Source organism: Podarcis muralis, chromosome 4 (genome assembly GCF_964188315.1).
Source record: "Podarcis muralis chromosome 4, rPodMur119.hap1.1, whole genome shotgun sequence".
NCBI classification, from domain to species: Eukaryota; Metazoa; Chordata; class Lepidosauria; order Squamata; family Lacertidae; genus Podarcis; species Podarcis muralis.
Window position 1 is genome coordinate 5,218,653 of NC_135658.1, and position 14,003 is coordinate 5,232,655.

At 51.1% G+C, this 14,003-nt stretch overlaps 1 protein-coding gene across 3 annotated transcripts in view; it reads left to right on the plus strand.

Annotated features, from left to right (window-relative positions):
* ARRB1 (arrestin beta 1) overlaps window positions 1–13,907 on the plus strand; it is a 123,514-nt gene extending 109,607 nt beyond the window's left edge. For all 3 annotated transcript variants that reach the window (XM_077926825.1, XM_077926824.1, XM_077926823.1), the window contains exons 12-15: window positions 943–1,026; window positions 5,664–5,734; window positions 10,825–10,876; window positions 12,318–13,907. In XM_077926825.1, coding sequence (XP_077782951.1) covers window positions 943–1,026; window positions 5,664–5,734; window positions 10,825–10,876; window positions 12,318–12,429 — 319 coding nt within the window. In that variant the 3' untranslated portion in view covers window positions 12,430–13,907. The remainder of the gene's footprint in view (window positions 1–942; window positions 1,027–5,663; window positions 5,735–10,824; window positions 10,877–12,317) is intronic.
* The last annotated feature ends 96 nt before the right edge of the window (window positions 13,908–14,003 follow it).

Below are 14,003 nucleotides of genomic sequence, written 5' to 3' on the forward strand. Positions count from 1 at the left end.
CAGGGACTCCCCGTGCAGGCTGGGATTCCTCAGGTTCAGCATCCAAGTCCGAATCCCAGCCCATCACACCTTGATTGCAATTTTCTTTCAAGATCATATCCAATATTATTTCGACCTGTTGGCGTGGGGCCCCTAAAAGGTGTGGGGCCCGCAGGTCGCTTGCCTGCTCTGCCTATTTGCTCATCTGGCACTGGGAACCGCTCGTTAGAAAAGACTGCCCCGGAGGAACGTTGTACAAAGCTCACACAGGGGTTTCGAACACAGCAATAATAATAATAATAATAATAATAATAATAATAATAATAATAATATATATATATTTTATACCCTGCCCTTCCCAGTTCAGAAAACCGGGCTCAGGGCGGCTAACAACAAATATAAAACACTTAATTGTAGAAGCAGCATAAAATACGGTATAAAAAACATGAATAAAATTCAAAGTTCAGAAATCAATTTGGGGGAAATCCATCTAATAAGCATTAGATAGTCACCAGGGCTAGCTGGCTGAATTAGTCCTACTTGGGCCAGTGAGGAGACCACGGGAGAATTAGCTGTGGGGTCTCAGAGCGGGTGGTCCTCATAAAAGGGGAGGGGGAGGGAAGAGAAGGGAAGGGAAATAAAAGATCAGGCTGAATTCAAATTAAAGGCCAGGCGGAATAGCTCTGTCTTACAGGCCCGACGGAAGGAGGCTAAATCCTGAAGGGCCCTGGTCTCATGGGACAGAGCATTCCACCAGGTTGGAGCCATCACTGAGAAGGCCCTGGCCCTGTTGGAGGATAGTCTGACTTCCTTAGGGCCCAGGACCTCTAAACTATGGTTATTCATGGACCTTAAGGTCCTTTGCGGGCCAGACCAGGAGAGGCGGTCCCGTAAATACGAGGGCCCTAAGCCACAAACGATCGCTTTGGCTCCATGTTCTTTTGCACACTCTCACTCCTCCAGGTTGAGAGACGGCGCCAACAAGGAGGTCCTGGGCATCATTGTCTCCTACAAAGTGAAAGTGAAGCTGGTGGTCTCTCGCGGCGGGTGAGTGCTGCTCAGTTCTGCAAAGTGCCATAATGCCTTCTTTCCGCTTAGAGGGATTTGGGGGGCGCTCCGAATCGCTCCTCCGGGGCCCTCTTCCCTGGAGAATCACCGGCAGCAGCCCTAGAGGCAGCCACCTAAGGATGCCCCATTGAACTTGAGGGGCGGGCATCTAAATAACGGCTGCGTGGTGGACCAGGGAATTCCAACCCGGCAATTCCACATGCTCCCATGTGCCGATGAGCCGCCAAGCCAGTTGGATAACCCCGTCCCCTTGTGTCATGCCCCACGCCACCCCTGGCGATCCCTTCTGTCTTGGTGGCGGCACCAGGAGACCTGTGCCCCGAGGCTCCGCAAACCGGAGGCTCCGAAACGGTGTGGGGTTGTTGAGCTTGCACGGAAATCCCAGTCCCCTTGACTGTGCCGCTGTGATTGTTGCAACCTCTAACCAATTCTCTCCATCTCCTTTGATAACACCAGCCTGCTGGGAGATCTTGCCTCCAGGTAACGCCCTCAGACTCCGCCTGCTGCGGCTGACCGTGCCCCCCCCCCAACCCAGCATGCTTGGGGGAAAACCCCTCCCACTTTTCTCATCTTCCGCTCGCCATCTTTTTCTCCTTTTTTTTTTTGCCATCTCCGTCATTTCTCTTCCTCCATCAGAAGCTTTCGTTTTGCACTTGGACCCCTCCAAGCTGCCACATCGGACCAGCCTCAGCACCCCACCCGGTGCCCCTCCAGATCCTGGTTCTCTAGTCCAGGGGTTGGCAATTTTTTTTTAGACGCGGGCCGGTCCACTGTCCCTCAGACCTTGTGGCGGGGGGGGGGGCTGGAAGAAGAGGCGACAGGGGCAAGTAGTCAGCCCCAGCCGCTGCGCTTACCTTCCCAGGGGCTGCTGCTTCTTGCGAGTAGGCAGAACAAGTTTGTCCGCTCTGCTCTCTGGCCCACAGGTGCACTAGGGCGGCGGAGGAGGGAAGTTGAGCGGCGCAAAAGGGCTAGTTCCAGAGAGGGGCTACTTAAAATGGCGCTCAGCCTAGCATCCTTCCTCCTCCATGTTGCAAAATACAGTGGTACCTCGCAAGACGAATGCCTCGCAAGATGGAAAACTCGCAAGACGAAAGGGTTTTTTGTTTTTTGAGCTGCTTCGCAAGACGATTTTCCCTATGGGCTTGCTTCGCAAGACGGAAACGTCTTGCAAGTTTGTTTCCTTTTTCTTAACACCGTTAATACAGTTGCGACTTGACTTGCGAGGAGCAACTCATAGCACCCGGTGTGGTAGCCTTTTTTGAGGTTTTTGAAGACTTTGGTGATTTTTGAAGCTTTTCCAAAACTTTCCCGACACCGTGCTTCGCAAGACGAAAAAAATCGCAAGACGGAAAAACTCGCGGAACGAATTAATTTCGTCTTGCGAGGCACCACTGTATGATTCAGCAATATCAGAAGCAACACGATGGCCAGAAACAATAACAACGTGGAAAACTTTATGGAATAATTCAAAACATCAAAACTAACAAACAAAGTCTCTGGAAGTCCTTAAATGGATCACGGTGCCAGACTTTACCAGGAGGAGAGCAAGCTGTGAAGTTTTGTATAATCAGCAGATGTCCAATTCTGATGTCCAACTCTGAACGGACAGTCTGCGGGGTGGATCCTGAAGGCCATTGGGCCTGATCCAGCCCGCGGCCCTTAGTTTGCTGACCCCTGCTCTAGTCCAACCCCCTTCAGTGGAGGAATCTGGGAGCCCCTCCATGGCAGGTGGCCATCTGAGCACTTAGAAAGCTCCAAGGAAGGAGAATTCACCACCTCTCGGGGAATCGGTTGCGCCGTCGGAAAAAACCTCCCACCCCGTGGCTCTGCTGGAGGTACCTCCACAAATCCTGCAGCTGTGCCGTCGCCATGTGCTAGCTCGTAATGCACTCCTGTAGCTCTTGGAATCATAGAGTTGGAAGGGACCCCCAGCCGCCATGTAGTCCACCCCTTGCAGTGGAGGAATCCCAACTAAAGCATCCATGGCAGGTGGCCAGCCAGCCCCCCCTTTGGGGAAAACCCGCCAGGGAAGGAGACCCCACTGTCTTCCAAGGGAGTTCATTCCGTGGTCGAACAGCCCTCCCCACCAGAAAGTTATTCCTAAGGTTCAGTGAGAATCTCCTTTCTTGCAATCGGCTTAAAATTCCCTTCCATCCCCAACCAAGGCCTCTTGTGGCCTTCCCAGAAGGATTTCTGTGTTGGAAGCGACCCAGAGTGGCTGGGGCAACCTGGCCAGATGGACGGGGTATTAATAATAATAATAATAATAATAATAATAATAATAATATGGTTATCCACCATTGGCAACAAGATGGGTTCTGGGACTGATCCAGCACGATTTTCTCTAGATACATAAAGAGGAATAGGCAAATTCATGGAGCTCTTTCGGGATGGCCAAATGAAGAACAGGAGGACACAAAAAGGGCTCGCTGGCTCAGGCCTGTGGCCCATCCTGCTCTCCCAGGGCCCAGCCAGATGCGCCATTGGGAAACCCGTAAGCGAGATTCAAACCCAGGACCAAACTCCCCTCCTGCAGTTTCCAGCAAATGGTATTCAGAAGCATTGGTTCCTCCAGCTGTGAAGAAGAGCCTGGCCGTCCTAGTTAGTAGCCATCGATAACCCCCTTCCATGAAATGGTCTAGTCCTCTTTTAAAGCCATCTAGGTTGGCGGCCACCACTGTGCTTCCTGTGGCAGGGAGTTCCGCAGACCATCTGTGTGCAGAAGCGCTTTCATTTATCCGTCCCGAATCTTCCAGCCTTCAGCTTCATTGGACGCCCATGAGTTTCTGCGCCTTGTCCTCCCACCCAGAGGTGCTCCGGGTGCAAACGCTCCAAACCTCTTGCTTTTCCTCGCTGTCTCTGGCAGATTTCGCTTTTGAGAGGTTCCTCCCGTTCCAGGGTCTCAGCATCCTCTCTCAGCCGCCCTGATTCATCGATGACAGCAGGCGGCATAAAACTGAGATGCTGCAGCGAGTTAAGAGCTCAAGTCCCAAGAAGATGCATGCAGCTGGGTGCATCTTGCTCTCAGATCTATGCAGAAAGAGAGATTTAGATCAACGGCTCCTCCTGCTGGCAGAGAAGAGCCAGCCCATTATTTTCCTGTCCTGGGCAATAACTTTACATTTGTACTCCATTGGAACCGAATTTGCAGAATCATGGAAGTTGTAGAGTTGGACGGGACCAGTTGCATGATGGGCACCATTTATTTATTAACAGCTTTTATATATCCCTCGACCGTAAGAAGCCTTCAAGGCAAAAGCACAGCGTAAAACATTTAAATCGTGGATCACAACCCCGCGCACAGTTACACACCGGTGTTTAAAAACATTCGAAAGGCGATTTCAAAAATCACCTCTGGCTAAAAAGAAATAAACAGCCTGTGATGTCCATGTGTCTGGACAGGCTTAGCTCAGATGGTTAGAGCGTGGTGTTGATATTGCCAAGGTTGCAGGTTCGATCCCTGCATGGGACAGCTTTCCAGGGGGTTGGACTAGATGACCATTGGGGGCCCCCTTACAACTCTACCATTCTATGATTCTATGGTTCAGGATGGATAAAAGAAAGTACTTCTTCACGCAACGCAATGAGAAAAGTCATCTAAAAGAAAAAAATGACAGCAATAGTTTAAGACTTCCAAAAATTTAGCCATAGACTAATAATGCATTCAAACTCCATGTTCTAGACCAGTGTTTCCCAACCTTGGGCCTCCAGCTGTTTTTGAACTACAATTCCCATCATCCCTGACCACTGGTCTTGCTAGCTAGGGATGATGGAAGTTGTAGTCCAAAAACAGCTGGAGGCCCAAGGTTGGGAAACACTGTTCTAGACATCTGGGTAGGCTTGCCCCAACAAAAGCTTTTAGCAGGTGCTGAAAAGGGCACCGCAAAGTGCCTTCCTAACGTCAACAGGCAGGGAATTCCAAAGTGCAGGTGCCGCCATACCAAACAATCAAGTTACAACGGTACCTTGGTTCTCAAACTTAATCTGTTCCAAAACCAAATCGTTCCAAAACCAAGGCGCGCTTTCCCTTAGAAAGCAATGCAAAATGGATTAATCCGTGCCAGACTTTTAAAAGCAATCCCTAAAACAGCAATATAACATGGATTTTACTATCTAACGAGACCATTGATCCATAAAATGAAAGCAATCAACAATGTACTGCAGTCACACAATCAATCATCAGTAGCTGAACTGGGTTCCACACAGCCACAAAGACGAAACAAAAAAAGCCGCAAAAACGCAAAATAAACAGCCAAAACATACAGACCTCAGCTTAACACTCAAAACGAAGCACATTCGGCTTCCAAAAAAAGTTCGCAAACCGGAACACTTGCTTCTGGGTTTGCAGTGTTTGGGTTCCAAGTTGTTTGAGCACCAAGGCGTTTGAGAACCAAGGTATCACTGTATTGACTTTTGGAACTGCAGCCCCCCCCCCCAATCCCAGCAAAGCACTCCCCCTCCTCCTTGTTCAAGCCCCTCACAGCCATTCAGTCGTGGTCCCAAACATCTGGGGAGTGCTGCAGGCTGCAGAAGGCTGCGCTAGAGCCTGAGCAAGCTAACTTAGTCTGTTTGGGGGCGCTCCTTGGGGTGGCTCACTCTCTTGTCTGTCTTTCCAGCGACGTGGCTGTGGAGCTGCCATTCACCCTAATGCACCCCAAACCCAAGGAGGAGCCTCTGCAACGGGACGGTGAGTTGAGTGTCTGCCCCCACCCCACTCCGCAAGGGGGCTCTGCTTGGGGGGGTCTCGGTGGTGTGGGAATGTTCAGGGTGGCAGGAGAAGATATATTGTTTATTAATATCCTTCCTAACTTGCGCTAGCAAGTTCCTTGACTTAGCAGAGCTTACATTCCCCCCTTTTACATGCATAGCAGATAGCTGGTCGCAGGCTTGTGTGAGCCTCTCACTATTGTACGATTCGATCTGTCTAAGATTGAATTGTGCATTCCTGGTAAGTTGCGTGTCGAGTTCCCGCCTCCCCCCCACCCGTGGAAATAATGACACATGACACAATTATTAAGGTTAATAGGCTAAAAAAGGCCACAACTTTATTGGTTACAGGTGATGAGCGGTATTGGCTTAGGCATTGGTCCTAACTGACTATATCCGACTTCAGCCCGTCCGCTTGAAGTCCAGGAAGGGTTAACCACCAGTAGGGGGAGTCCTTCTGATGCACATCAACTAGGAACTCCCCCAGGGTCACCAATAGGGGGCGTGCCTTAGGCCCTCACCTCCCTAGGCTTCGGACAGGGCCACACCCCCCGGATTCCTTTACCAGACTGCCCTTCAATATGCGGGGCAGGTGATGGCGCTACCTCCCCTCTTCCATCTACAGAACTATACCAATGCCTAACTGCCAATACCCAGAAAGTTGTGACGATTTGCTATGAGGTAGGCGAAAACCAAGTGGCTGGTGCCAATTTGCCAAGTGGAAAAAATTCCTACCAGGCCCCTCAATGGTGACCAACCAAGGTCCATAGCAAGGTCAAAAAACGAGAACCTTATAGGGAGGGAGGGTGGGAAAAGCAGGAACAGCTGGCAGGCGGCAAAGAGGGCGATCCCCAGCCGCGTCCTGCTTTAAATAAGGCAGGCCACACCCCCACAGCCAGCCGATTGGCTGGCCAGGAGGTGATGCAGCCGGGAATCCCTCCAATCATGTGAGGGCTGGGGCCGTGAAGCTCACAACTCCACCTCCTCCGAAGGGCGGAAGTGGCTTTCCCTTTAAAAAGGTAAAGGTACCCCTGCCCGTAAGGGCCAGTCTTGACAGACTCTGGGGTTGTGCGCCCATCTCACTCAAGAGGCCGGGGGCCAGCGCTGTCCGCAGACACTTCCGGGTCACGTGGCCAGCGTGACAAAGCTGCATCTGGCGAGCTAGCGCAGCACACGGAAACGCCGTTTACCTTCCCACTAGTAAGCGGTCCCTATTTATCTACTTGCACCCGGGGGTGCTTTCGAACTGCTAGGTTGGCAGGCGCTGGGACCGAGCAACAGGAGCACACCCCGCTATGGGGATTTGAACCGCTGACCTTTTGATCGGCAAGCCCTAGGTGCTGAGGCTTTTACCCACAGCGCCACCCGCGTCCCTCAGGCTTTCCCTTTAATCCCTTTTAAAAGAATAAAGACACGACAATCTTATTTAAAGTCAATAAAAGAAGTTTACTCACATCAGTTCACAGTTGGATTCCTGAAGGCAGACTTAGTTACAAATATGTACATGTGGATCTACCCCATATGGGGGAATAATCCCAGTGCTTCTGCTAGCTAGCAGAGCACTCCTAGCAAAAAAGCTGGTCCAAAAAAGAAGGAAATGAAAAAGGGAGAGAGTGCTGCGTGACTCGTCTTTTTGTTACCTGGACAGGTAAGGTCACGCCCACCTCTAGTCACATGCAAGGGAAGGGATGCTCTAGCCCAGGAGGAACAGGAAGTTTCGACTGGCTGGACCAACATCCCCTTGCATGTCCACTCTAGGAAAACAAGGAATGTTGTATTTCACTGGTCCCAGGGAATTACATCCCACAGTTCGGAGCATCTCGCTTTGGAAGGACCCAGTTTCAGCCGTGAGGCTGGAAGCCCGAACTTGTTCCATGGCAGCACGGTTGTTAGGACGGAGTTTGTGCATCGACGGGGCCTCTGTCTCAGAGCAGCCTTCCCAATGTCAACCAGCAGGGAGTTCCAATGTTTAGGTCCTGCCACACCAAAGGACTGAGTTCTTCCAAACGGTAGAACGAGCCAGTTTCACAGACTTGGGTCTCCATCTATTGTTGGACTACAACTCCCATCATTCCTAGCTAGCAGGACCAGTCGTTAGGAACGATGGGGGTTATGATCCAGAAACAGCCGGAGAACCAAGTTTGGGAAACTCAAGCTAGATGAATGCAGCACCAGCCAGACGATGCTTTGAACTACCATCAACTTCCTGATTACACATATTTTTATTTATCGATAAATAAATGCATGCAATAGCAGCAGTGGGTGGACGCAGAAATGTGGCATAGATGCAGGTGTGAGATGTCAGCAGCTGGCTTGAGGCGCCATTTAAAAATAAATAAATTGATACCTATTCATAGGTAAAGGTACCCCTGCCCGTACGGGCCAGTCTTGACAGACTCTAGGGTTGTGCGCCCATCTCACTCTATAGGCCGGGGGCCAGCGCTGTCCGGAGACACTTCCGGGTCACGTGGCCAGCGTGACAAGCTGCATCTGGCGAGCCAGCGCAGCACACGGAACGCCGTTTACCTTCCCACTAGTAAGCGGTCCCTATTTATCTACTTGCACCCGGGGGTGCTTTCGAACTGCTAGGTTGGCAGGCGCTGGGACCGAGCAACGGGAGCGCACCCCGCCGTGGGGATTCAAACCACCGACCTTTCGATCGGCAAGTCCTAGGCGCTGAGGCTTTAACCCACAGCGCCACCCGCGTCCCCCGATACCTATTCATAGATATGCAAAAATACCTACCCATTACAAAGCCTCTTTCTATAGTATACTAAGAAAAGACAACTGCTTAGTCTAAAAAAGAACAAAGTCAGAAAGAAGAGACCCTCCCTGCCAGCAGACTGTCTTGCCAGAGTAGTGCATGCTCTAGTTATCTCCCTCTTGGACTACTGCAATGCGCTCTATGTGGGGCTACCTTTGAAGGTGACCCGGAAACTACAACTAATCCAGAATGCGGCAGCTAGACTGGGGACTGGGAGCGGCCGCCGAGACCACATAACACCGGTCTTGAAAGACCTGCATTGGCTCCAAGTACGTTTCCAAGCACAATTCAAAGTGTTGGTGCTGGCCTTGAAAGCCCTAAACGGCCCCGTATACCTGAAGGAGTGTCTCCACCCCCATCGTTCTGCCCGGACACTGAGGTCCAGCGCCGAGGGCCTTCTGGCGGTTCCCTCGCTGCGAGAGGCCAAGTTACAGGGAACCAGGCAGAGGGCCTTCTCGGTAGTGGCGCCCGCCCTGTGGAACGCCCTCCCACCAGATGTCAAAGAGAAAACCAACCAGACTTTTAGAAGACATCTGAAGGCAGCCCTCTTTAGGGAAGCTTTTAATGTCTGATGCATTACGGTGCTGACCTTGAAAGCTCTAAACGGCCTCAAAGGGTCAGTTGACCTGAAGGAGCGTCTCCACCCCCATCAGCCAGCCCGGACACTGTTCTCGGTAGTGGCCCCCACCCTGTGGAATGCCCTCCCATCAGATGTGAAGAAAATAAACAACAATCTGACTTTTAGAAGACATCTGAAGTCAGCCCTGTTTAGGGAAGCTTTTAATGTTTGAAGTTTTAGTGTTCTGTTGGGAGCTGCCCAGAGTGGCTGGGGAAACCCAACCAGCTGGGCGGGGTATAAAATATTATTGTTGTTGTTGTTATTATTATTATTATTATTATTATTATTATTATTATTAAGCCTCGGCTATGTGGCAGCCGTGAAACCCCCAGTTGCATGGCCCAGATCCTCTTCTCCCCCAGCAGTGCAAGAAGTCAATCAGCTGGAGAGCAGATCTGTACCTTTGGGGGGCTGTGTGGAAGCCACGTCCTCATGACTCAGCCCAGTGCACCTCCTGGGGGTGGTTGGGGGGCAAGGTCCAAGGTGCCGTGTGCCCCCTTGCCGCTGCCACCTTCACCAAGGGCTGGGTGAGTTTTTGCACGGGGAGGGACATGGCACCAAAAATCCTTCCCACTAGGCGCCACTGCCCGCAGTTGCTTCCTGGGCCGTTGAAGAGCAACCTGGCCACTGATGGCTTTGCCCCCCGATTTCTGCTGTCCAAGGTGCCAGAGGTTTAAATTATTTCCCCGCATCAGCCTTGCCGTTGTGCGCTTGGTTTTAATGAAGCCTTCTGCCCAACGCACAACAAAGTAGAAATCGTGTGAGAGGATTAATTTTTTTCCTGCAGTGGTTCCCCGTCTGTGGAATGCTCTCCCCAGGGAAGTTCGCCTGGCGCCTTCGTTATACACCACCTTTAGGCGCCAGGCAAAAATGTTCCTTTTTAACCAGGCTTTTGGTTGACCTGATCAGTGTGTGTGTGCGCACACACCCATCCACCGTATTTTTCCATGTATAAGACGATACTTTTTCCTTAGAAATAACAGACCAAAATTGCGGTTCATCTTGTACACACATAGCAGAGGGGGGACAGGTGATACGTTGCTGCGATTGGGTGTGTGATTTGCTGCTGCAACGAGGCCTGCTGACGATCGGCTGTGGCAACTGGACGTTGATTTATGGCAGTCGTGAGGCATTGTTGCGTTTATTGGGAAGGTGGGCTTTTTGCGGTGAGCAGTCTGTAGAGTGATTGGTGTTGGGCAACCCCCTTCCTCCCCAATTTTTTTTTGTTGCGGTCCCCCAAAATACATGAGGGGGTGTTATACACAGGAAAATATGGCATATGCAGTGGGCGCTCGGGTTGTGAAACGTGATCCGTGCGGGAGGCACGTTCGCAACCCGCAGCGTTCGCAACCTGCCGCGTCTGTGCACGTGCGGGTTGCGATTATGTGATTCTGCACATGCGCAAAGCGCAATTTACCACTTCTGCACATGTGCAACCGCCAAAACCCAGAAGTAATCCATTCTGGTACTTTGGGTTTTGGAGAGTCCGTAACCCGAAAAAACGCAACCTGAAGCATCTGTAACCCAAGGTATGACTGTACTGTGATCCTTTTATGTGACCCGCCCTGAGACCTTCGGGTATAGGGCGGTATATAAATTAATAATAATAATAATGATGATGTTGGGAAAATGGCTGACTTCTGGCGCTCGAGAAAACTAACCGTTTGCCCCGATTCCGTCTGTTCAGTTCCAGAAAACGAAGCTCCGATTGACACAAATCTCATAGAGCTTGATACGAAGTAAGCCGGACTCACTGTGGGGGGAGGACGATTGGGGGGGGGGGGGGCAAATGACCACATGAGGAATCCTGCATCCTTTGCATGTCTCTCCATCATCTTCATTTAGCTCGATAGGGAGTCACCTCAATTCCTCTGCATGCCACTCGCTAACCAACTAACTTGCCATCCTCCGTGGAAAGGGCTGCGGCAGCTTCCTTTTAACGCTCTTGCATGTAACACGAAATCTGCATTTTTTTCTTCTCTCTCTCCCCCCCCTCCTTTGCATGTTCCCAACCATCGCCTCTTCTGCATGTCCCACGGAGCAGGAAAAACACAGTAAGAGCTCTCCTAATCTCTGCCTTTGCTCAGTGGTCGCTTCTGTGTTCCCTTGGGCAGGGTGATTCCCGCACTGCCGCGGGGTTGGGCTAGATGACCTGGGGAGGTCCCTTCCAGCTCTGCGATTCTTGGGCAGTGCCCAGGGGCTTGCTGCTTCTGAGCGGAAAGCGGCCTGATAGAAGCTTTGCGCCTGGTGACACAGGCCACGCACCACCGTCGCTTTCACCCCTGATTTTTCACCATTGGTCAAACAGGCTTTGCAGGTTTCGGAAACAAACCCCAAACACGCAGCACCTATTTGAGCAGAGGCGAAGCATCGGTTAGATCTTGCAGCTCGACTTTGCTTGCTCAGGTTTCTGGTAGCACAGAAATTTGGGGGTTTGGGCAGATAATCCCCCCTTTTTTTAGGAGACACCATAGAACAGCCCAGCCAAATTCTTATCGGGGTGCACAAATGTTTGCTGAAAGTTTCATAAGGAAACAAAGAAAGTTTCTCGGTGGGAAAGGAGAGGAAGACCACAATTTAATATCACGTTTCTCAGTCTCTCTCTGGGTGCCTCCAGATGGGGGTTATTATGGGATGGGGATTCCTCCTCCACTCAGGGGTCTGCAGTGCCCACAATATATTGTTGTCATCAAAACCCCCAGTTCATCTGGATTTATCCTTTTTTGGAGGAAATCTGTTGTTGCCCATGACTTGCTTGCAATTCATTATGATTATCGCTATTTTTACTGCACGTTTATGCTGATTTCTACAAAATATGTCTCTAACGCGATGTACAAATGTCAACAAGTGCCCAGCAACTTGTGAATTGTTTAAAGCCAAAAGCACAGAATGAAAGAGAACGCAACGGAGGAAAAAAATTAGTATTAGGGGCCACCCCCGGAGAAGGCCCTCTCCCGGGCTGCCATTCTCCCCACTTCTGAGCGCAGTGGAACAACCAAGAGGGGCCCCTCCGCCCATTTTCGCTTCTTGCCTAGTGATCTCGCCGGGGTATCGCTTCCACCTCTACATTTCTGCGCTTCTGCAACTGCCCCAGAGGTACCTGCCGACTCCTAGCCCCATGTCCCCATCTTTTTAGCGGCTCTTGGCCCATTTTCCCTCTCGCTTTCTCTCTTCCGCTAGTGACGACGACATCGTCTTTGAGGACTTTGCCCGCCAGAGGCTGAAGGGGGTGAAAGACGAGAAGGAGGACGACGACGACGGGATGAGCTCCCCGCAGCTGAACGACAGATAAACTGGATCTCCTCCCCGTGGGTCTCTCTCTCCGTTTCCAAGTCCTGACACCTGAGCACTAGGCTTCTTATCTTTTGTATAAAGGTTTCTTTCTTTTTTCCAGGGTGGGGTTGGGGGTCGAGTTCCTTTGTTTTTTAAAACACTGACCAGGAACCTGTGGGGTGAGTCGGGGAGCTTGCGAGAGCCTTGGGTTCTTTTCCCACCTGCTCTGCAAGCCACAGATTTTTCTGGCGGCCTCCAAGGAAGGGCGAATGCCCACCCCTCTGTGAGCCACGCTGGAGGGGTGGGGGCTATGTGTGCGTGTTTTCTGTCGTCGTCGTCGTTTGCCCAGGAAGGAGCAGTGGCCTTGCTTGGTAACTGTGCTCTGCTTTCTGCTGGGGACTCCATCCCAGTGTCCCCACCCCACTGGCTCCAGGGCCCTGCTGCTTTGCACCTCGCTCCGTTCACCTGCGGAACCCCCTGCCACAAGATGCGGCAATGGGCGCCTCTCGCCCTGACAGTTCCCAAGGCGATTTTGGAGACCTCCTGACGGCTGTTAAACCAGGAGGCAATGCGTCTGGAGCTGGCCGCCGTGGTCTTTGGGTCGGATCCAGCGCTGTGCTGTCTTCCCAGGTTTTCCATCTCTTGCCCCGAGGGCCTTTTTGAGATGCTTAGAATATTAGAATTGTAGAGTTGGAAGGGACCCTGCGGGTCATCTAGTCCAACCCCCTGCAATGCAGGAATCTTTTGCCCAATGTGTGGCCCTGAGTTCGAGTCTCATGCTCCACCCACTGAGCTGTCCCAGGTCCAAAGAGGGGCTATGACTCAGGGAGGGAGTTTATCGGCAGGCTCATTCCCCATCATCTCTAGATAAATGGAACAAGGTAGAAAAAGATGCACAAGTTGATGGAATTGAGATGAGGGTGAAGAAAGGCAGCAGTCCGGTTTTGCAGAAATGGAGAATTCTCCCTTCCAAACCCCTATTGCATGTTCTAAACGCTTTAGCTTCATAGAATTGCAGAGTTGGAAGGGAACGTGCAAAAGATGTTCGGTGAAGTTGCTCTGATTCCCGCCACCAGCTCAAATTCCAGCCCCTGAAAAGGTTGTGCTTCGGGACGGCTGCAGCTCCCGGGAGTTACTGCCCTGGGTTCGAATGCCGTGATTTGCTACATTCGGCTCCGAGAAGCCAATCTGGACTGGAGAGCAAAACCTGCCACTCAAGTTTCCATCGCCAGACAGGGTGAGGGGTCTCTGTCTCCACACAATGTGATTTCAGTGAGCAAGGACTACGCATTTGTTATCTTATTGATTCCATAAAATATATACAGCTTGTTAAAACAAACCAACCAACCAACCAACCTAAAAGCGGTTTACAAAGAGAACGAAGCGATAAAATTACCAGTAAAAACATCTCTTTGAAAGAGAAAGTATGTAATAAACTAAGAACATACTCAAACATGCATTGACGTTCCACATGTCCAGACAGGCTTGTCTAAACAAGAATGGTTTGGGCAGGCACTGAAAATAGGATGGTGCCAATGAGCAGGGAGTTCCAAAGTGTATGGGAGCCGTCACATTAAAATGTTGATTTCTTAC